Source organism: Bufo gargarizans, chromosome 2 (genome assembly GCF_014858855.1).
Source record: "Bufo gargarizans isolate SCDJY-AF-19 chromosome 2, ASM1485885v1, whole genome shotgun sequence".
NCBI classification, from domain to species: domain Eukaryota; kingdom Metazoa; phylum Chordata; class Amphibia; order Anura; family Bufonidae; genus Bufo; species Bufo gargarizans.
The window spans coordinates 177,135,130-177,152,959 of record NC_058081.1 but is presented as its reverse complement, the minus strand read 5'-3'; the positions used below and the strand labels follow the sequence as shown (position 1 = coordinate 177,152,959).

General features: G+C 40.8%; 1 protein-coding gene across 2 annotated transcripts in view; it reads left to right on the top strand.

The window, feature by feature from the left end:
• Nucleotides 1-16,744, top strand: part of LOC122927662 (threonine--tRNA ligase 2, cytoplasmic-like) — a 63,132-nt gene extending 46,388 nt beyond the window's left edge. For both annotated transcript variants that reach the window (XM_044279721.1, XM_044279720.1), the window contains 11 exons: nt 1,197-1,343; nt 2,288-2,386; nt 5,410-5,576; nt 7,788-7,950; nt 8,324-8,461; nt 8,543-8,620; nt 8,746-8,846; nt 9,559-9,663; nt 10,205-10,277; nt 12,094-12,208; nt 16,500-16,744. In XM_044279721.1, coding sequence (XP_044135656.1) covers nt 1,197-1,343; nt 2,288-2,386; nt 5,410-5,576; nt 7,788-7,950; nt 8,324-8,461; nt 8,543-8,620; nt 8,746-8,846; nt 9,559-9,663; nt 10,205-10,277; nt 12,094-12,208; nt 16,500-16,648 — 1,335 coding nt within the window. In that variant the 3' untranslated portion in view covers nt 16,649-16,744. The remainder of the gene's footprint in view (nt 1-1,196; nt 1,344-2,287; nt 2,387-5,409; nt 5,577-7,787; nt 7,951-8,323; nt 8,462-8,542; nt 8,621-8,745; nt 8,847-9,558; nt 9,664-10,204; nt 10,278-12,093; nt 12,209-16,499) is intronic.
• Nucleotides 16,745-17,830: the final 1,086 nt, after the last annotated feature.

Below are 17,830 nucleotides of genomic sequence, written 5' to 3'. Positions count from 1 at the left end.
AACTTGTCGGTGTGTCACGTCTGCAGTATGTTCATGTAAAAGGAAGTTGGGAAGTCACGGACAAACTACAGGGTCCAGATTTTGCAGCATCTCCAAATATTTTGAGATTTACAACTTGATGTTGTTTATTGCGTTGGCTGTATTATGGGATAAAAAAAAAAAATGTATCCAGTTTTTTTAAACCTTTTGCTCGGCTTGTAATTTCCAGCCTGCATGTATTCTCTTACGTTGCAGGCTACTCGGTCCCATTCAGTGTAAAATCCATTTAATCGCTTGGTCTGTAACCCCTCTCTTGTCTTCTGAATGCTCATAAAGCTACCATCTCTTTTATTGGGTTGTAAAGTTGTCAGGGCTGAGAAACCTATGATGTAAAAGAATAGAAGGCAATTGACGCAAACTTAAAAAAAGTTTTTTTGTAAATGCAGTTTTATTCAATGAACACAGCAAATCCACACAAAACAGAATATCCCTCTCGCCTCTCAGGATAGGATCTTCTAAGGTGCATGGAATAATGCAGAGGGAGTACTTGATAAACATGCAATAAAACGATTTCTCCAGCTCTCTTGCAAAGTTCCAAGTTTTTTAGAACATTTAAAAACGTGTCCAGCAAATTGCCTATGAGACCATAAGGCCTCATGCACACGAACATATTTTGTTTCCATGTCCGTTACTTTTTTTTTTTTTTTGCAGACAGGATACGGACCCATTCATTTCAATGGGTCCGCAAAAAATGCAGACAGCACACTGTGTGCTATCCGCATCCGTATGTCCATTCCGTAGCTCCGCAAAAAAAAATAACATGTCCTATTCTTGTCCGTTTTAGGCATTGTTACAATGGATCCACACAAAAAAAACGGATGGCATACGGATGTCATCAGTTTTTTTTTGCAGATCGCAAAACACATACGGTCGTGTGCATGTAGCCTAACTCTCATGCATTTAGGACAGTATTATCCTTCAGTCATAGCCAACAAAGCAAATGCAATAAATGGTCTCAAAGGTGGTACATAGCCTATTACTCTAAGATCATTCATATGTTAGTATCAATAGTGGCGCTACCACTATTGATTTTTAAATCTAAAAGCAAAGACTGTAGAACGTATAGTAAATTCATGACTGAAAACAGAATATGCTATGACATAATTCTGTATCGTCAACTAATATTCTGTAATAATCTTGCGACTATGATCTTATAGAATTCTTCCACATATTGGGAAGGGAAAGCTGACATGGAAACATTGCAGAGAATATATGGCATTTCTTTTCCTGATAATAAGCTAATGAAGGAGTGGGAGAAATTCCAGGAAGAAGCTAAAAACAGAGATCATAGAAAGATTGGAAAGGTTTGTATTACTCGTATTATAGAGGGGACAGCAGTAATAACTGTTAAAGTGGATGAGGAAAAATAGTCATTGAGTGCTTAAAAAAAAAATGTATCAATTAAACGGTTATAGGGGTTTCCCAAGATTTAAGCCTATCACCTTATCCACAGCATGTGTCTAATTGTTGGGAGTCTGACTGCTGGGACCCTTATGGATCATGAGAATGGAGCACTGCCCCTCCATTCATCGCTATGGGACTGGTGAAGGTATCTCCTACAGTCCAATAGAGTTGAATGAAGCCGCAGAGCACAAGCTCAGGACACACAGGTGTATTATAAGGCTACTTTCACATCTGCATTTTTGTTGGATCCGTCATGGATTAGCAAAAACGCTTCCATCATGATAATACAACCGTCTGCATCCGCTAGGTAAAGATCTGGTATCTTATCTCGTCATCTAGCAATAACAGATCCATCACTAAAACCATTGTAAGTCAGTGGGGGACAGATCAGTTTTCTTTTGTGTCAGAGAAAACGGATCAGTCTCCATTGACTTACATTGTGAGTCATGATGGATCCGTCTTGCTCCGCATCCCAGGACGCTGCTTGCAGCACTTTTGTGTGCGTCATGGGAAGGCAAGGAAATGAACGGAATGCATTCTGGTGCGCTCCGTTCCCTTCAGCTCAGTTTTGTCCCCTCTGACAATGAATGGGGACAAAACTGAAGCGTTTTCCCCCCGTTATTGAGATCCTATGACTTATCTCAATACTGGAAAGGGAAAACGCTAGTGTGAAAGTAGCCTAAATTGTTTTCTAAAGGGTAGTATTTGAATATTAGACATATCTTAAAGTAGTATTCCCTAGTATACCAATTAACATAGCTATTCTTATTATGCCTATTAATATAAAATCAGTTTGGGATATTAAATGTATTATCATCTAATGTGGCATTAAATTTTGTTTTAGGATCAAGAGCTCTTCTTCTTCCATGATCTGAGCCCAGGGAGTTGTTTCTTCTTGCCTCGGGGAGCTCACATATATAACATTCTGATAGACTTCATCAAGGTTAGAGCAGCAATTGGAGCTATATTACGTTCTGTATTCTGAAAATCGCATTGTAGACTAAGGAAAATTTGTGTTCACATCCGTCCGGCAAAAAAGTACATTGTGTTTGATGGGAAAACTAGCAATGTGTTTTTCCGCTTAAAATGCTACACACATGAACACAATCCATTGAGCCTGGCTATAAGTCAGGGAAGCCGGTCAGTTACTGCTGCTGGATTCGGCACTTCTTCTGTTAGTAATGGAAACCACAATGCAGATGTAAGCGGAGCCTTATTCATTTCATCACTACTGTAATACACTGCCATACAGAACTATCATACGCTGCGGAGAGGGTATACTGACATATCTATCCCTCCTTACATACCTTTCCCATCCATTTTCTCTCCATTAAAATAAACAATTGGGTGTGTTTAAAATCTCCTACACCATAAAACAAGGTACAAGGTTAATGTATGAAGGCCCTGTTAGGCTGCATGATTTGGGGCCAATTATCAGGGATACCTGCGCTCGTTCCAATCCCATTGAATGGTGCCCAATAATCGGCAGTACATATCCCTCTGTAATCACGGATGTGCTGCTGATCATCTGTAGAAGAGGATAATGGATGAACGACTGCAGTAGCAATCGTTTCTCTCATTCAAAGTTTGCATCAGCCTGTGTAATCAAGCAAACAAGCGCCACCTTTAGTTTGAGAAGAGCATAGCATGGAATTTCTACTGACAACAGCACTTAGGACATGCCTGTTTAGTGTTCAACATATTAACTTGATTTGAGTCAAAGGTGGACAGTAGGGATGAGTGAATTTCATATTTTGAAGTTTGTGTGCGGGTTCGTGTTGTGGCATTTACTGAAGTGCGTTATGGATTCCGTTACCACGGACCATAACGCAATTCCATGACAGAATGCATAACGGAATGCCTTTAGAGGTATTCTGTTATTCATTCCGTCATAATAGAAGTCTATGGGCTGCATAACGGATTTGTCCGGTTTACATTATGCAGGAGAGGACTCCAGCATAACGGACACTGGACGGATCTGTTATGCAGGCCACAGACTTCTATTATGACGGAATGAATAACAGAATACCTCTAAAGGCATTCTGCCATGGAATTGAGTTATGGTCCGTGGTAACAGCATCCATAACGCACTTCAGTAAATGCCAGAACACGAACTTCAAAATATGAAATTCGCTCATCCCTAGTAGACAGTATAGCTGTACAAGCAGAAAAATAAAATTACGGTGATCCATCTGCCTACACAGTCCAACATGTATCGTCTTTTCTTTCTTGACCGTGAAAACACAGATATTAACTAGTCATTACATCATTGTTTGCAAAGGGATATAATGATGGGTATCAGCAGAATGAGGATGTTTGTGTGAAGTGGTTTTCTGGGATATTAATATTGATGACCTATCCTCAGAATAGGTCATCAATATCAAATCGGTGGGGGTCAGACACACGGAACCTCGCCGATCAGCTGGTTGAAAGGAAGATTGCGCTCAGTGCAAGAGCAGACTTCCCTTCATTGTTTACCTGCGCACCGCAGACAGCGCAGCGGTGAGTCGGTGTAATTACTAGAAGCAGTTTCATTCACTTCAATGGGACATCTCATTCCTTGATTAGGAACAAGCCTTCCCATTGAAATAATGTGCTGCACAACCCCTTTAATTTTTTTACTAATTTGACAAGAATAAGAAAATTCCCCTAAATTCCTATTAAGACTAGGACAATACCTCCATAATTCCGTAATTTTTTTGGGGAGTGCCGCCACAGGAACTATAGCGTACCAAATTGTTTCTAGGCTAGCAGTGTGAATGAGCCCTGCCTATACGAGTACTGATGTGCTTAGTAACAAAGTTTGTAAGGCTGAAAGAAGACATCTGTCCATCAACCTAAAAATCCCAGAAAACCCCTTTTAAGGATAATTTTATACGAGCGAGTTTGCACTGCGTGTAGCGAACGCCTAGCATACAGACTGAATCCTGACCGATTCAATTTAATGGGTATGTGCACGAGCCTTGGAAAGATTGCAGCATGATCTATTTTGTGCGTTTTTCATTCAGCTCTGGTCCTATAGAAATGAATGAGTTGTCTGAAAAACGGAAGGCATCTGAATACACTGTGTTGTTAACTGATGGTTGCTGGGAAATGTAGATTGATATTCTTCAGTTTTTCTTCAAGTACGTGAAAAAACGCATTAAGGCCTCTTGCACGCGAATGTTTTTTTTTTTTTTTTTTTTCCGTTTCCGTTCCTTTTTTTGCGGTCCGTATATGGAACCATTCTTTTCAATGTATCCGCAAAAAAACTGGAAGGTACTCCGTATGCCTTCAGTTTCCGTTTTTCCGTTCCGTTCAAAGATAGAACATGTCCTATTATTGTCCGCATAAAGGACAAGGATAGTAATGTTCTATCAGGGGCCAGCTGTTCCGTAAAAATGGAATGCACACGGATGTCATTCGTATTTTTGGCGGATCCGTTTTTTTGCGGACAACAAAATACTGAAAAAGCCATACGGTCGTGTGCAAGAGGCCTGAAACTGATTGCATCTACATGGAAAAACTGAACACAATCGCGGATAAAACTGATTGAACTTGAGTGCAAAACCATCAGTTTTTTCCTGAACAGATCCTGACACCATCCGTATCGCTCCTATGAAAGAGAACTAAAAGGGTCTACAGATACTATGCATAGCTCCTAACACAAAGTAAGGGCTTGCTCACTTGAAGGTGCCGTATTTTGCAGCCTGCAAAACACAGATGCTGCCCATGTTCCTTCCGCAATTTGCTGAACGGAACGGACGGCCCTTTATAAAAATGCCTATTCTTGTCCGCAAAACGGACAAGAATAGGACATGACTAATAATGTTTGTGGGCCACAAAACGGAGCACACGGAGTGCTGTCCGCATCTTTTGCAGCCCCATTGAAGTGAATGGGTCCGCACCCGAGCCGCAAAAAATGCGGCTCAGATGCGGAACCAAACCACGGTCGTGTGAATGAGCCCTAATGCTGTCTTGTTTCAGGAGGAATATCAGTTGAGGAATTTTACAGAGGTAGCAACCCCTAACATCTACAATAGCAAGTTGTGGGAAGCATCAGGTCACTGGCAGCATTACAGTGAGAACATGTTCTCCTTTGAAGTTGAAAAAGAAACGTTTGCACTTAAACCGATGAACTGTCCTGGACACTGGTAAGTTTACTCTTCCAGTTTTACATAACTTTATCCAACTTGTCCGTTTTATCACGTAGCATGTAGTGGATGTTGTAAAGTGTGCATGATTTCAGATCCACAACTGATGTGAAATGATTTGTAAGGCATACAGGAAAATGTCATAACCCCTTTACACACATTGGGGCAGATTTATGAATTCTGGTGATGGCATAAACTTCAGCCCCTATTATCAGGAACAAGAGTTCATAGTATAACGGAGTCGGCAGATGAGCAAATACTTGTTTGTAGGCTGATTGAATCCCCGATTCAGAAGGAAAGCTGTCCGATATCAGCAGCACATCTCCTTGTGTAAGAACAGGCGAGGAACGTTCGTGGTCGCAGTTCTTCCTCCCCTTATACTGTGCCTTGGTCTGTGTCACAGGCTGGTGCAAATGAGCTCCGATCAACGCCTTTATTGTTGACCTGAGCTTGTCCTACCCCAAGATAGGTCAGTGTAACCCGACCTTCACCAAATGTATCACAGTGGCTCAGGCTTGAAGATAAATGTGGTGCAAGGATAGACACTTTCGTCTAATGTTTTACCAACTATAGGTTGGCTTAGTTTGCAGTATAATTTTCTGCAATAACTGTGGCACTATTTACAACGAGGTCTAGGTAGACTGATTTTATTAAACGTGGACCATTGAGTGTGTGCCGACACAAGCTGGGATAACCGCTGTGGGAATTAATACCCTGTCAACTTCTGTAACTCGCACTCTCTTACCCTGATCGGTGGTATGAAGTCATTTTTTGCATTCGGTCAAATCCTGTTCATTTGCCTTGGATATGAGCTGATACTTCTCCCCATTGAACTAAACAATTGGGTGTGTGGAAATCTCCCACGCCCAGAAAAACGTAGAAGGTTAATTAGCTTCCTATGGAACTGCCCCGTGTCTGTTTTACAATGGTGGTTCAGAGCCGCCGGTGTCCTATGTTTACAGGCACTGGCTTCCAATGTGTGAATTGGGGCTTGTATTAATTGAGCGGCATCTGTAAGCAGATTTGTGCCTATGAAGCTGGCTGACCTGTTACATGTGCGCTTGGCAGCTGAATGCATCTGTGTTGGTCCCATGCTCATATGTGCCCGCATTGCTGAGAAGAATTAAGTTTAAAAAATGCAAATGAGCCTCTAGGAGCAACGGGGGCGTTACCGTTACACCTAGAGGCTCTGCTCCCTCTGCCACTGCCACATCCCTTTCCACTTTGATTGACAGGTCCAGGTGTGGTGATGTTTATACTGCCTATCCCTGTCTATCACAGTACAGAGGATGGGGCAGTGGTAGAGAGATCTGAGCCTCTAGGTGTAACGGCAACTCCCCTGTTGCTCCCAGAGGCTCATTTGCATATATTAAAACTTCATTTTTCTCAGCAGTCCGGGCACATATGAACATGGGACCAACACAGATGCCTTCTGCTGCCAAGCGCACATGTAACAGGTCAGCCAATTACATAGGTACAAATCTCCTGGCAGATGCCCTTAAAACTTTTGTCTGCTGCACTGATACGGTTAATCTTGTTCTCCTGCTCTGTGAGCTGCTGCATGGCTGTGTCCAGTCGCTGATCATCTGCTCCTGTATATAACTGTTTCTGGTCTGTTTCCTTCAGTCCTTGCCTGAGCAGTTGGTCTCTCCAGATTTTGCTAGGTCTCTTTCTACCTTGCTGAATTCTGTAAAGAGCTATTATCCATTTGTCTGCCTGGTTCCTGACCTGTGCCTGTTCAGCGTACTGATCCTGTGCTGACTGCCCTGACTTTTGGATTGTTTCACAGATTCACATTTACTCTGCCTGCCCTGACCAAGTGTATTACATGGTGTCTCTGATCCCTGTGGGTCAGCAGCCAACCACACTGGGACTATTCCAAGAGGTAGCAGCCTAGTGGCTCCCCTAGGAATGAATTCCAGATCCCTGTATAGCGGTTAAAGGGTGAATACAAGGGGAAATGCCAAGATAACGCTCTTGGGTCTAGCCCCAATCAAACTGGCTAGTTGGCACAGTGGTTCCACAACCATTGCTTGTAACAGTATGTTTGAGAGAGGGAAGTAAATTGTCAGCCTCACTGGGGACATTAACTTGTATAAGTGATGACAATATCTCCATAGGACTATGATGTTGGAGCTGTAACAGAAGTAGTCACTTATCAGTTATGGTGGTATCTTTCATGTGGTATTTCATTAATTTCTGCTTTTGCAGCCTCATGTTTGGTCATCGTCCTCGCTCTTGGAGAGAATTGCCCCTGCGCTTTGCAGACTTCGGTGTTCTACATCGTAATGAGTTATCTGGGACATTAAGTGGCCTGACCAGAGTAAGGCGCTTTCAGCAAGATGATGCACATATTTTTTGCACTATAGAACAGGTAAAGGTGAAATCAGACTGCAATTTTCACAATATTTAAAGGGTTGTCCTCTAATGGGATAAATTTCTGGTAGCTGGGATACCCATTAATCACTGGATCAGGGGTCATCCTCACCACGCAAAAGCAGTAATGAGGTGTATCAATGTAGTGCCACTTGAGCATGTGCCCTGCTGCACCATTTGTCTTTTGGGTTTAAAAAGATAGTTAAGTACAGCATGCTTGTCTTCTGTTCCATTCAAACTCAACTGCAGTGAGGAGGAACGAGGGAGGCACAAGACCCCATTCCAGTGATCTTGGGGGTCCAGCAGTGGGGCCCAGCAATCGGACCTTTACTAGTAGTTACACTTTTTGACCCTAATACTTTGTTGCCTAGATAGAAGAAGAGATGAAGGGATGCCTGCAGTTCCTGCAGTCGATATATGAGGTGTTTGGATTTACTTTCCAACTCCACCTTTCAACCAGACCTGACAACTATCTTGGAGAAATCGAGATGTGGAATGATGCTGAAAAGGTATGATTGCCATTGACACTGCTAGTGCAGTAAAGGGAAACGCTGTAATCGCTTTATTCTTTCTTTTCTTCCCATTTCTAGCAACTGGAGAACAGCCTGAATGATTTCGGACAACCCTGGAAACTGAATCCAGGAGATGGTGCTTTCTATGGCCCAAAGGTGAGTATCAAGCCAGCAGCTTCTTCTCAGTTTCATATATTTCTTTATTAAATTTTAGAAACATGTTTGAGAACCTTCTAAAACACATAACAAATTGTAGTCCTAAATTGTATCCTTTATTGCAGATTGATATTAAAATCAGAGATGCCATTGGACGATACCACCAGTGTGCAACAATACAGCTTGATTTCCAACTTCCAATTCGGTTTAACTTAACTTATGTAGGGTAAGAGTAACTTCTTTATATACTGATTACTGGTCATGTCAGTGCCGTAAGTGATGCTTCAACCCCTTCCCGACACAGCGATTTTCCATATTTATTTTATTTTTTTTTGTTTTCATTTTTATGCCTGGCCTTCCAGAAGCCGTAACTCTATTTTTTTTAAACAATACGTATAACCATACAAAGGCTTGTTTTTTTGCTTTTTGTGGGACAAGTTTTGCTTTCTAATGGCACTATTTAATATTGCAAACGATGTAGCGAGAATCTGGAATTTTTTTTTCTAAAAGAGGTGGAATTGGAAAAAAAACTTCTGCCATAGTTTATTGGGTTTTGTTTTTATGGTGTTTCCAGTGAGGTAAAAAAAGGCATGTTAATTGAGCCTCTCCACAGTCCCCCTCCTCTGCTTGACAGCTGTAGTGTCCAGCAGGAGACCAATAAGGCTGTCACTCGGAGCAGAGGGGAGGGACTAAAAAGCAGCTAATTGCAGAGAGCACTTCATAGTGAAGCCCTGGGCACTTGCAGCAGCAGAATAAAATGTCATATTCACACTACTGCTGATGATAAAAGTTCCACATCTTTGTACTGCTCTCCCTAGCTCTTACATTGTGCTATCAGCAGTTTAGCATGGTCAAAACAGCTGACAGACTCCATTTAAATATGCAACTGAATATTTCTGGTTTTCTGTGTTTTGAGTTCTGCCCTTCTTACTCTGCAGAAAAGATGGGGATGATAAGAACAGACCAGTCATCATACATCGTGCCATCTTAGGATCAGTGGAACGGATGATAGCAATTCTTTGTGAAAATTATGGTGGAAAGTGGTATGATAAAGAAAAAACCTGATTAAAAATTGTTACTTTTTGAGCATTTATTTATATGATCTTTTTTGTGTTTTCATAGTTTGTCTTCTCACTTATGGGTTAGATACTTTTTTATGCACAGATTTTTACTGTGGGCAGAAAATCTTTAACTATTTACAGTACAAAAGACCATTCACAACCAGGGTAAAATATGTGCACAGATTTCAGGACACGCTGAGCAGGAATTAACAAAATACAACCTATACTTAATCTTTTCCCATAAATGTATATATAATTCTGCCCAGATCCTCCTGCTATATGCTTCTTGCAGATGAATTTGCATTTTCATGGTGACGGGTTTCCTTTAACACCTGCACAAAGTAGAAAATCTAAAATAATTTTGCTTTGTTTCTCTACACAACCTGATTGGCCTACTGCTTCTATAACACTATTAGTTCTATAATAATGTAAAGTTTTGCACTTTTGAACTGACATGCATTAAACTAAACACAATATATAATGTATATCGCTTTATTTTATTTTTATTTTATTTTTTTATTAGGCCATTTTGGCTTTCACCTCGACAAGTCATGGTAGTTCCAGTTGGACCAAGCTGTGAAGACTACGCCCAACAGGTATCTATCTATATATTGATATGAACAAGCTACGATTACGCAGCTTATTGCTCAAAACTTAGATTGGCAAAACAAGATCATTGATGTTTCTGGTGTACTATAAAAAAATGTTATCTGGCGGTATACACAAAGGCTACTTTAGAGATCGAACTGTACTTGAACCTGGCTGTGTACCTCCCTCCCATAGAGCTGTATGGAGTGTCTGTATACATTCTCAGGCACCAACTCCTTCCCACTGAGGACATACTGGTGGGAATGTCCCATTTTACAGTTCCAGGGTCAGATCCCCACTAATATAACGTTCATCACCTATCCTAGCTCTTCTTCTTCCTAAAATCACTCCAATAATGAATTACCAGTGAATAACCTAATTGCATAAGATGGTTAGATGATTGGTGCATGTTGCAATAGTAACAAGAAATTACTAACTATTTGACACTGAATGTATTTAGTTGTATGGAATTATATACAATTAAAACCGTTTTAGTCTGGGTTTACACAGTGTTTTAGACTTCTAGGATATACATTTGAATATCCAAAAACAGTATTTAAAGTGTAACATATAGAGGCAGCGATACTGACCATTTTTGTAATATACTTTAATTACTGAAATCGTACATTTCCATTAGAAAAATAGCACTAAAGTGGCCCATTTTGAGCCTTGACAACGCTCCTCTGTCTCCTTTTTAGATAACAGTCAGTATTGAGCAAGTCTCCACTGTTATGTAAACAGAAAACAGAGGAGCATTGCTAAGGCTCAAAATGGGCCACTTTAATGCTATTTTTCTAATAGAAATGTACAATTTCAGTAATTAAAGTATATTACAAAAACGGTCAGTATCATTGTCCCTATACATTACAAAAATAAAAGAATGACAGTTATACTTTAAATATATACTGCATTCAATTCAATGGGACAAACATTCTTTTCTGCCCCCCTTCCAGATAGAATAGTGTGGTAGACTACACTATATTATCTGGGGGAAAAAGGTAGAAACCTAATGCAAAGCAGATCATACAGTCCAAAGATGAATGCATCTGTCATGGTTTTACCATAGCAGTATGCCATTTCAGATGTATAGACTCAATGGAAACCCAAGCATGGGGCTAAAATGCAGTGTGAACCATTCAGGGTGTGTGCTTTAACCACTTCAGAGACCCTTTTTTTTTTTTTTTTTTTTTTTTTAAAAAGCCATTCTTTTGACAGTGTTTGCCATGGCAGACTGATACTGCTGGTGCTTTGACTATGTACAGTATATAGAAGTTATTGCTAAGCCAGAGGAAAAAAATAAAAATCAATCTTTTGTCCTGAGGTTGTGTACAGTCATTTTGCCTGCATCTGCTCTAATGAGAAATATTGGAGAGTGCATCTGAACGCTCCATCTCTAGGAGTAAAGGCTGTATTAGACATGCAGATTTTGTAGGCGATTGTTGGGAAGGAAGTGTTCCTTCCTGGCTATCACCTGCTCGTTAGTGGAGGAGACCGCTGCTATTACATGCAGTGATCTCTTCCACAGTACGAGGAGGAGTGATCGCTAATGCCATGGCTCATCCCCATACAAACTAGCTGTTTGCCGGCAGCAGGTCGTGATTAGACAGAACGATCTGCCTCCAGCAAACAATGAGTTTTAATTTAGTTTATAAATCTGGATTGGCTAATCGGCGGCAGTATTACACTGCCAGATCATCGCTAACAAGCATTACTAAAAACACTCGTTAGCAATGATCTGGCCGACTATGTGCCAGTCTAATACAAGCTCTTTATGATAATTTCTACCCATTAATACTAATTGCATTCTCTTGACTGTAATTTTAGGTGTGCAAAGAATTTTTTGTTGCAGGATTCATGGCTGATGTGGACTTGGATCATAGTTGCACGCTGAATAAGAAGATACGAAATGCACAACTGGCTCAGTACAACTTTATTTTTGGTAACTATAGAACATTAACCATACTAGAGCTGTATACACTCCGTTTTAAGACAAAGTAGCCTCTTAACAGCCAAATATTATCATCTTACAGAGAACCTGTCACCTCCCCTGACATGTCTTGTATGGTAAATGCTTGTACCGTATTCCTCGTAAAATAGTTTATGGATTAATTGACAACTGGATGTTACCAGTTAGGGGCGTTTACCTACACCAGGGGTGGGGAACCTGTTTACTGCCGAGGGCCATTTGGATATTTGTAACATTATTCGGGGACCATACAAAAGTCTCAACTTAAAAATTTGACAGGTATATTTGGTCAAACATAACTGACTTAGGGGTAAGTTACAGAAATTGCGTTTCAATTTAAAAAATCTAGAGCGCTGTATTCTTGCAGCACCAAATGGCGCCTGTACTATATATATTACAAATAGTACAGGAGCTTTTTTGACCACATATAGCAGTCTAATACTTAAGTTGAGAATGTTATAAATTTAGTTCTTTATTTGGCATTAATGACAGCCAAGCTAAACCCAGATGGGTTCACCCAGCTTTCACTCTCTCTGCCACTGTCCGTAACTCTTTCTTCGCAACAGTCCCTATCTTTGTCCATTTCTCAGCCTCAGATCTGCCCCCCACCTCCATCAGCCTCAGATCAGACCCTCCCCAACCTCAGATCAGACCCCTGTCGGCGGCCCCCAGCCTCAGATCAAACCCCTGTCGGCGGCCCCCAGCCTCAGATCAGACCCCTGTCGGCGGCCCCCAGCCTCAGATCAGACCCCTGTCGGCGGCCCCCAGCCTCAGATCAGACCCCTGTCGGCGGCCCCCAGCCTCAGATCAGACCCCTGTCGGCGGCCCCCAGCCTCAGATCAGACCCCTGTCGGCGGCCCCCAGCCTCAGATCAGACCCCTGTCGGCGGCCCCCAGCCTCAGATCAGCCCTGTTCTCACATTCCTGTGCCTCCCGCATGCTAATGACCGCTTTCATAATGGAAGCTGTCATTAGCATTACAGAGGCCACATGTAAACTGTACACACACTCACTTAAACAAGGGAAATGGTAACTCCCTGTTACTTTTAGGTTAGATTCACATCTGATTTTGAGTTTCCGGTTTTCTCTTCCATCTTGGAACAGAAATCCAAAAAGTGACAGATCTGTCCATGACAAACGCCAACGGACCCCACTCACGTGTAATGGGGTTTGTTGGGATCCTTCATGATCATCAGGTTTTTTTTCGGTAATAAAAAAAGCTTGCTATGGAGATTCTCCAACGAAGATGTGAACCCTATTAATAAATTTCCAGCAAGTTATGAAATTATTACTTCATGGGGAATACAAGTATTCATTACAACAGACAAGTCAGAAAAGATAGTTATCTGTCAGCAGATTTGTTCCTATGAAACTGACTGACCTGTTAATGTGCACTTGGCAGCTGATGACATCTGCGTTGGTCCCATGTTCATATGTGCACGAAAAAAAAAGAAGGATGTAGGCATCGTGGCTGCCTTCCATGAGAGCCTGTGAGATCCAGCCCCCTGTATCTCACAGGCAAGAAGCTGTAAGTGTATTACAGTGTGTAATACACGTACAGCCAATGCAATACAATGCAGAAGTATTGTAATGCATTGTAAAGGGGATCAGACCCCCAAAAGTTAAAGTCCCAGAGTAGTACAAAAAATAAAGTGAAAAAAGAAGTAAAAAGATAAAGTTTTGCAAATAAAATTATGTTTCAAGTAGGGATCGACCGATTATCGGTTTTACCGATATTATCGGCCGATATTCAGTATTTTGACAGTTATCGGTATCGGCATCTATTTTGCGATATTCTGATAACGTATTGGGAACAAAGATCGCGTTGCTGTCAGCGCTCTCCGTGTTCCCTCAGCAGCACAGGGGAGAAGGAAGCAGTGTCTCCCTCCCCCTGTGCTGCTACCGCCACCAATGAGAGGAGGGAGGACAAGAGGAGGGGAGGGGGTGTGGCTACTGCGCCACCAATGAAGATAAGTCTCTCATTAATTCATATACAGAAGGCGGGAGCTGGCTGCAGAATCACATAGCCGGCTCCCGACCTCTATGACAAGTAGCTGCGATCTGCGGTAGTTAATCTATCAGGGTGAATAGGACAAGGGTTCTAGTGCCTAAAGGGGCTAATAGTAAAAAAAACAGCAACATATTAAGTATAAATGAAAAAAATTGATTTGCAAAAAAAATAAAAAATACACGTTAACAATAAACATATTAATTTTCAGCAGATTTGTGAAGGATTTTTTTTTTTCTAAAATAAAAATTCCCAGAATATCGGTATAAATTATCGGCTATCGGCCTGAAAGTTGACAAATTATCGGTATCGGGTCTAAAAAATCTATATCGGTCGATCCCTAGTTTCAAGTAAAAAAAAAAGTGTCTTTTTTTCCCAAAATAAAGTTTAAAAAAAATGTGTAAAAATAGGGGAAAAAAAGAAAAGTAGACAAATTAGGTATTGCAACGTCCGCATCGACCGTCTCCATAAAAATATCACATGATCGACCCAGTCAGGTGAACGCGGTAAATAAAAATAAATAAACTGTGTAAAAAAAGCAATTTTCTGGTCACCTTGCCTCACAAAGTGTATTACTAAGTGATCAGAAAGTCTTATGTACCCCCAAAATGGTACCAATCAAACAGTCATCTCATCCTGCAAAAAATGAGCCACTACCTAAGACAATTGCCCCAAATTTTTTTAAAATGGGGCTCTCAGAAAATGGCAACACACAAGCAAAATTTTATTCTGTTCAAAAACGATTTTACTGTGTAAAACCTAACAAAAATAAAAATGATAGACATATTAGGTATCACAGTGTCCGTAACACCCTGCTTCACCTTGCCTCACAAAGTTTAATACCAAGCGTTCAAAAAGTCTTATGTACCCCAAAATGGTACCAATCGCCTCATCCCGCAAAAAATTAGCCCCCACATCACAATCACTTAAAAAATAAAAGCCAATGGCACCCATAAACCTATCCATCAAAATCTGCGCTACAAAAGCCATATGGCGCTCCTTCCTTTCTGAGTCCTGCCATGTGCCCCCACAGCAGTTCACCACCACAAATGGGGTGTTGCCGTATTCAGGAGAAAATGGGTAAAAATTTATGGGGTGCTTTTTCTCCTGTTACCCCTTGTGAAAATGAAGAATTTGAGGCTAAAGCAACATTTTATTGGAAGAAACAAAACTTTTCATTTTTACATCCAAGTGTTTCCAAATTCCGTAAAACGCTTAGGGGGTCAAAGTGCTCAGTACCCCACTTAATATATTCTTTAAGGGGTGTAGTTTCCAAAATGGGGTCACCTTTTGAAGGTTTCCAATGTAGGGGTACGTCAGGGTCTCTTCAAATACAAATTGGTGCTTAAAAACAATTGTAGTGAAATCTGCCTCCAAAATCCATATGGCGCTCCTTTCCGTCTGACCACTGCCATGTGCCCATAGAGCAGTTTACTGCCACATATTTGGTATTTCTGTAAACTGCAGAATCAGAGTAATATATATTGAGGTTTATTTTGCTGTTAACCCTTGCTGTGTTGCAATAAAAAATTGATTAACATACAAAATCTACCACAAAAGTGAAATTTTTAAATTTTACCTCCATTTTCATTTAATGCTTGTGGAACACCTCAAGGGTTAACAAAGTTTGTAACATCAGTTTTGAATAATTTGAGAGATGTCGTTTTTAAAATGGGGTCATTATGGGTGGTTTACATTACGTAAGCCCCTCAAAATAACTTTATAACTGAATTGGTGCTTAAAAAAATGTTTTTGGGAATTTTTTTTGAAAATTTGAAAAATAAACTTCTAAGCCTTCTAACGTCCTAAAAAAAAAAAAAATGACATTAACAAAATTATCCCAACATAAAGCGGACATATGGGGAATGTTGATTGATAACTATTTTATTAGGTCTTACTATCTGTCTTAAAAGTATAAAAATTCATATTTTGAAAATTGAGAATTTTTCAAAATCTTTGGTAAATTTGGGATTATTTTATAAATAAAGGTTAAATATATCAACTCAAACTTACCACTGTCATGACGTACAATGTGTCACGAGAAAACTGTCTCAGAATGGCTAGAATAAGTAAAAGCTTTCCAAAGTCATTACCACATAAAGTGACTAATATCAGATTTGCAAAAATCGGCCTGGGATTTAAGGTGAAAAGTGGCTTGGTACTGAAAGGGTTAATGTAGTGTAGTCACATTGTTTCTGCTTGTTTGTGTGTTGCATGGACATCTTGTTAACAAGGAAACTTTATGTTCTTCTTATAGTGGTTGGTGAGAAAGAGAAGGCAAACAATGCAGTCAATGTGCGGACACGAGACAACAAGGTCCATGGGGAAGTGTCTATAGCCTCAGCTGTAGAAAAACTTCTCACATTAAAAAAGGTGCACAGCAAAAACGCTGAAGAAGACTTCTAAAGAAAAATAATCTGCCGACTCTGAAAATGGCCAGATGTTTTTGTCACTGTGAAAGAAAACACACTGCTAATAAACTGATATTTGTTAATTTATTAATCATGGATGTTTTATTACCGTACCCCATTTACGACTATGGAGGCTTAAAGGGATGTCGCCATGACAAACATTAATGAATGAATCATCACTGGAAATTTGACTTCGGGACCTGATCGTCTGGGGCACCAGAACACTCATGACCTGTAACCATTCGGGCAACATCCTTGTGGATTCCGCAAGCATATCCAGACCCATTCAACTTGAATGGGTCTGTGATGTGTCTGCACCGCAAAAAAATTGAACATGTTCTATTTTATTTTTCCTTTTTTTTTTTTTTTTTTTTTTTTTTTTGTGGGGCGGAGGCAGAGAATGAACCGACTCCTACTAGATTTAAATTGGAATAAATAAAAAAAGCAAGTTTAAATGTCCCAATTCACAAAAAGTTCATTACCTTATTTTTCGCCCTATAAGATGCACCTGCCTATAAGACGCACCTAGGTTTTTGAGGAGGAAAATAAGAAAAAAAATATTTTGAACCAAAAGGTGTGCTTTTGGTGGGTTTTGAACTAATGGTGGTCTGTGGATGGCACTGTTATGGGGGCATCTGCGGATGGCACATATACAGCATCTTATCTTATGTGTCATCCACAGATCCCCCCCCCCCATAGCAGTGTCCTTGTGTAGTGAATGGAGGCCGGCATCTGTTTCTGTAATGGCAGTAGGGCCCGGTGACTGCTTCATTCATAAAGTGGGCGGAGCAGGTTCGTGACGTAGTGAGCTACGCTACGAGCGCCCACCCGGCCTCCTGACTGCCAAGAAGTTAGTAGTAAGTAGTACAGCGCTAGATTTAAGATGATTGGAATACTTTAAAAATACCCACAAGTTAGATATGATTACTGTATACTACAGTGAGCTGGGCCCGGTGTAGTAGAATACAGTGACTGCATCGGGCTCCGCTGAATTACAGAAACAGATGCCAGCCCCCAGCCCTCTTCCCTCTCAGCCTATTCACCGGACGGTCGCAGCATTCGCTCCATAAGACGCACTGCTATTTTTCCCCCGCTTTTGCGAAAAATACGGTACTTCTCTACTGTAAGAATAAAGGCCAATGCATGCAGTGCGTCACATTACTGCAAAACGAACATG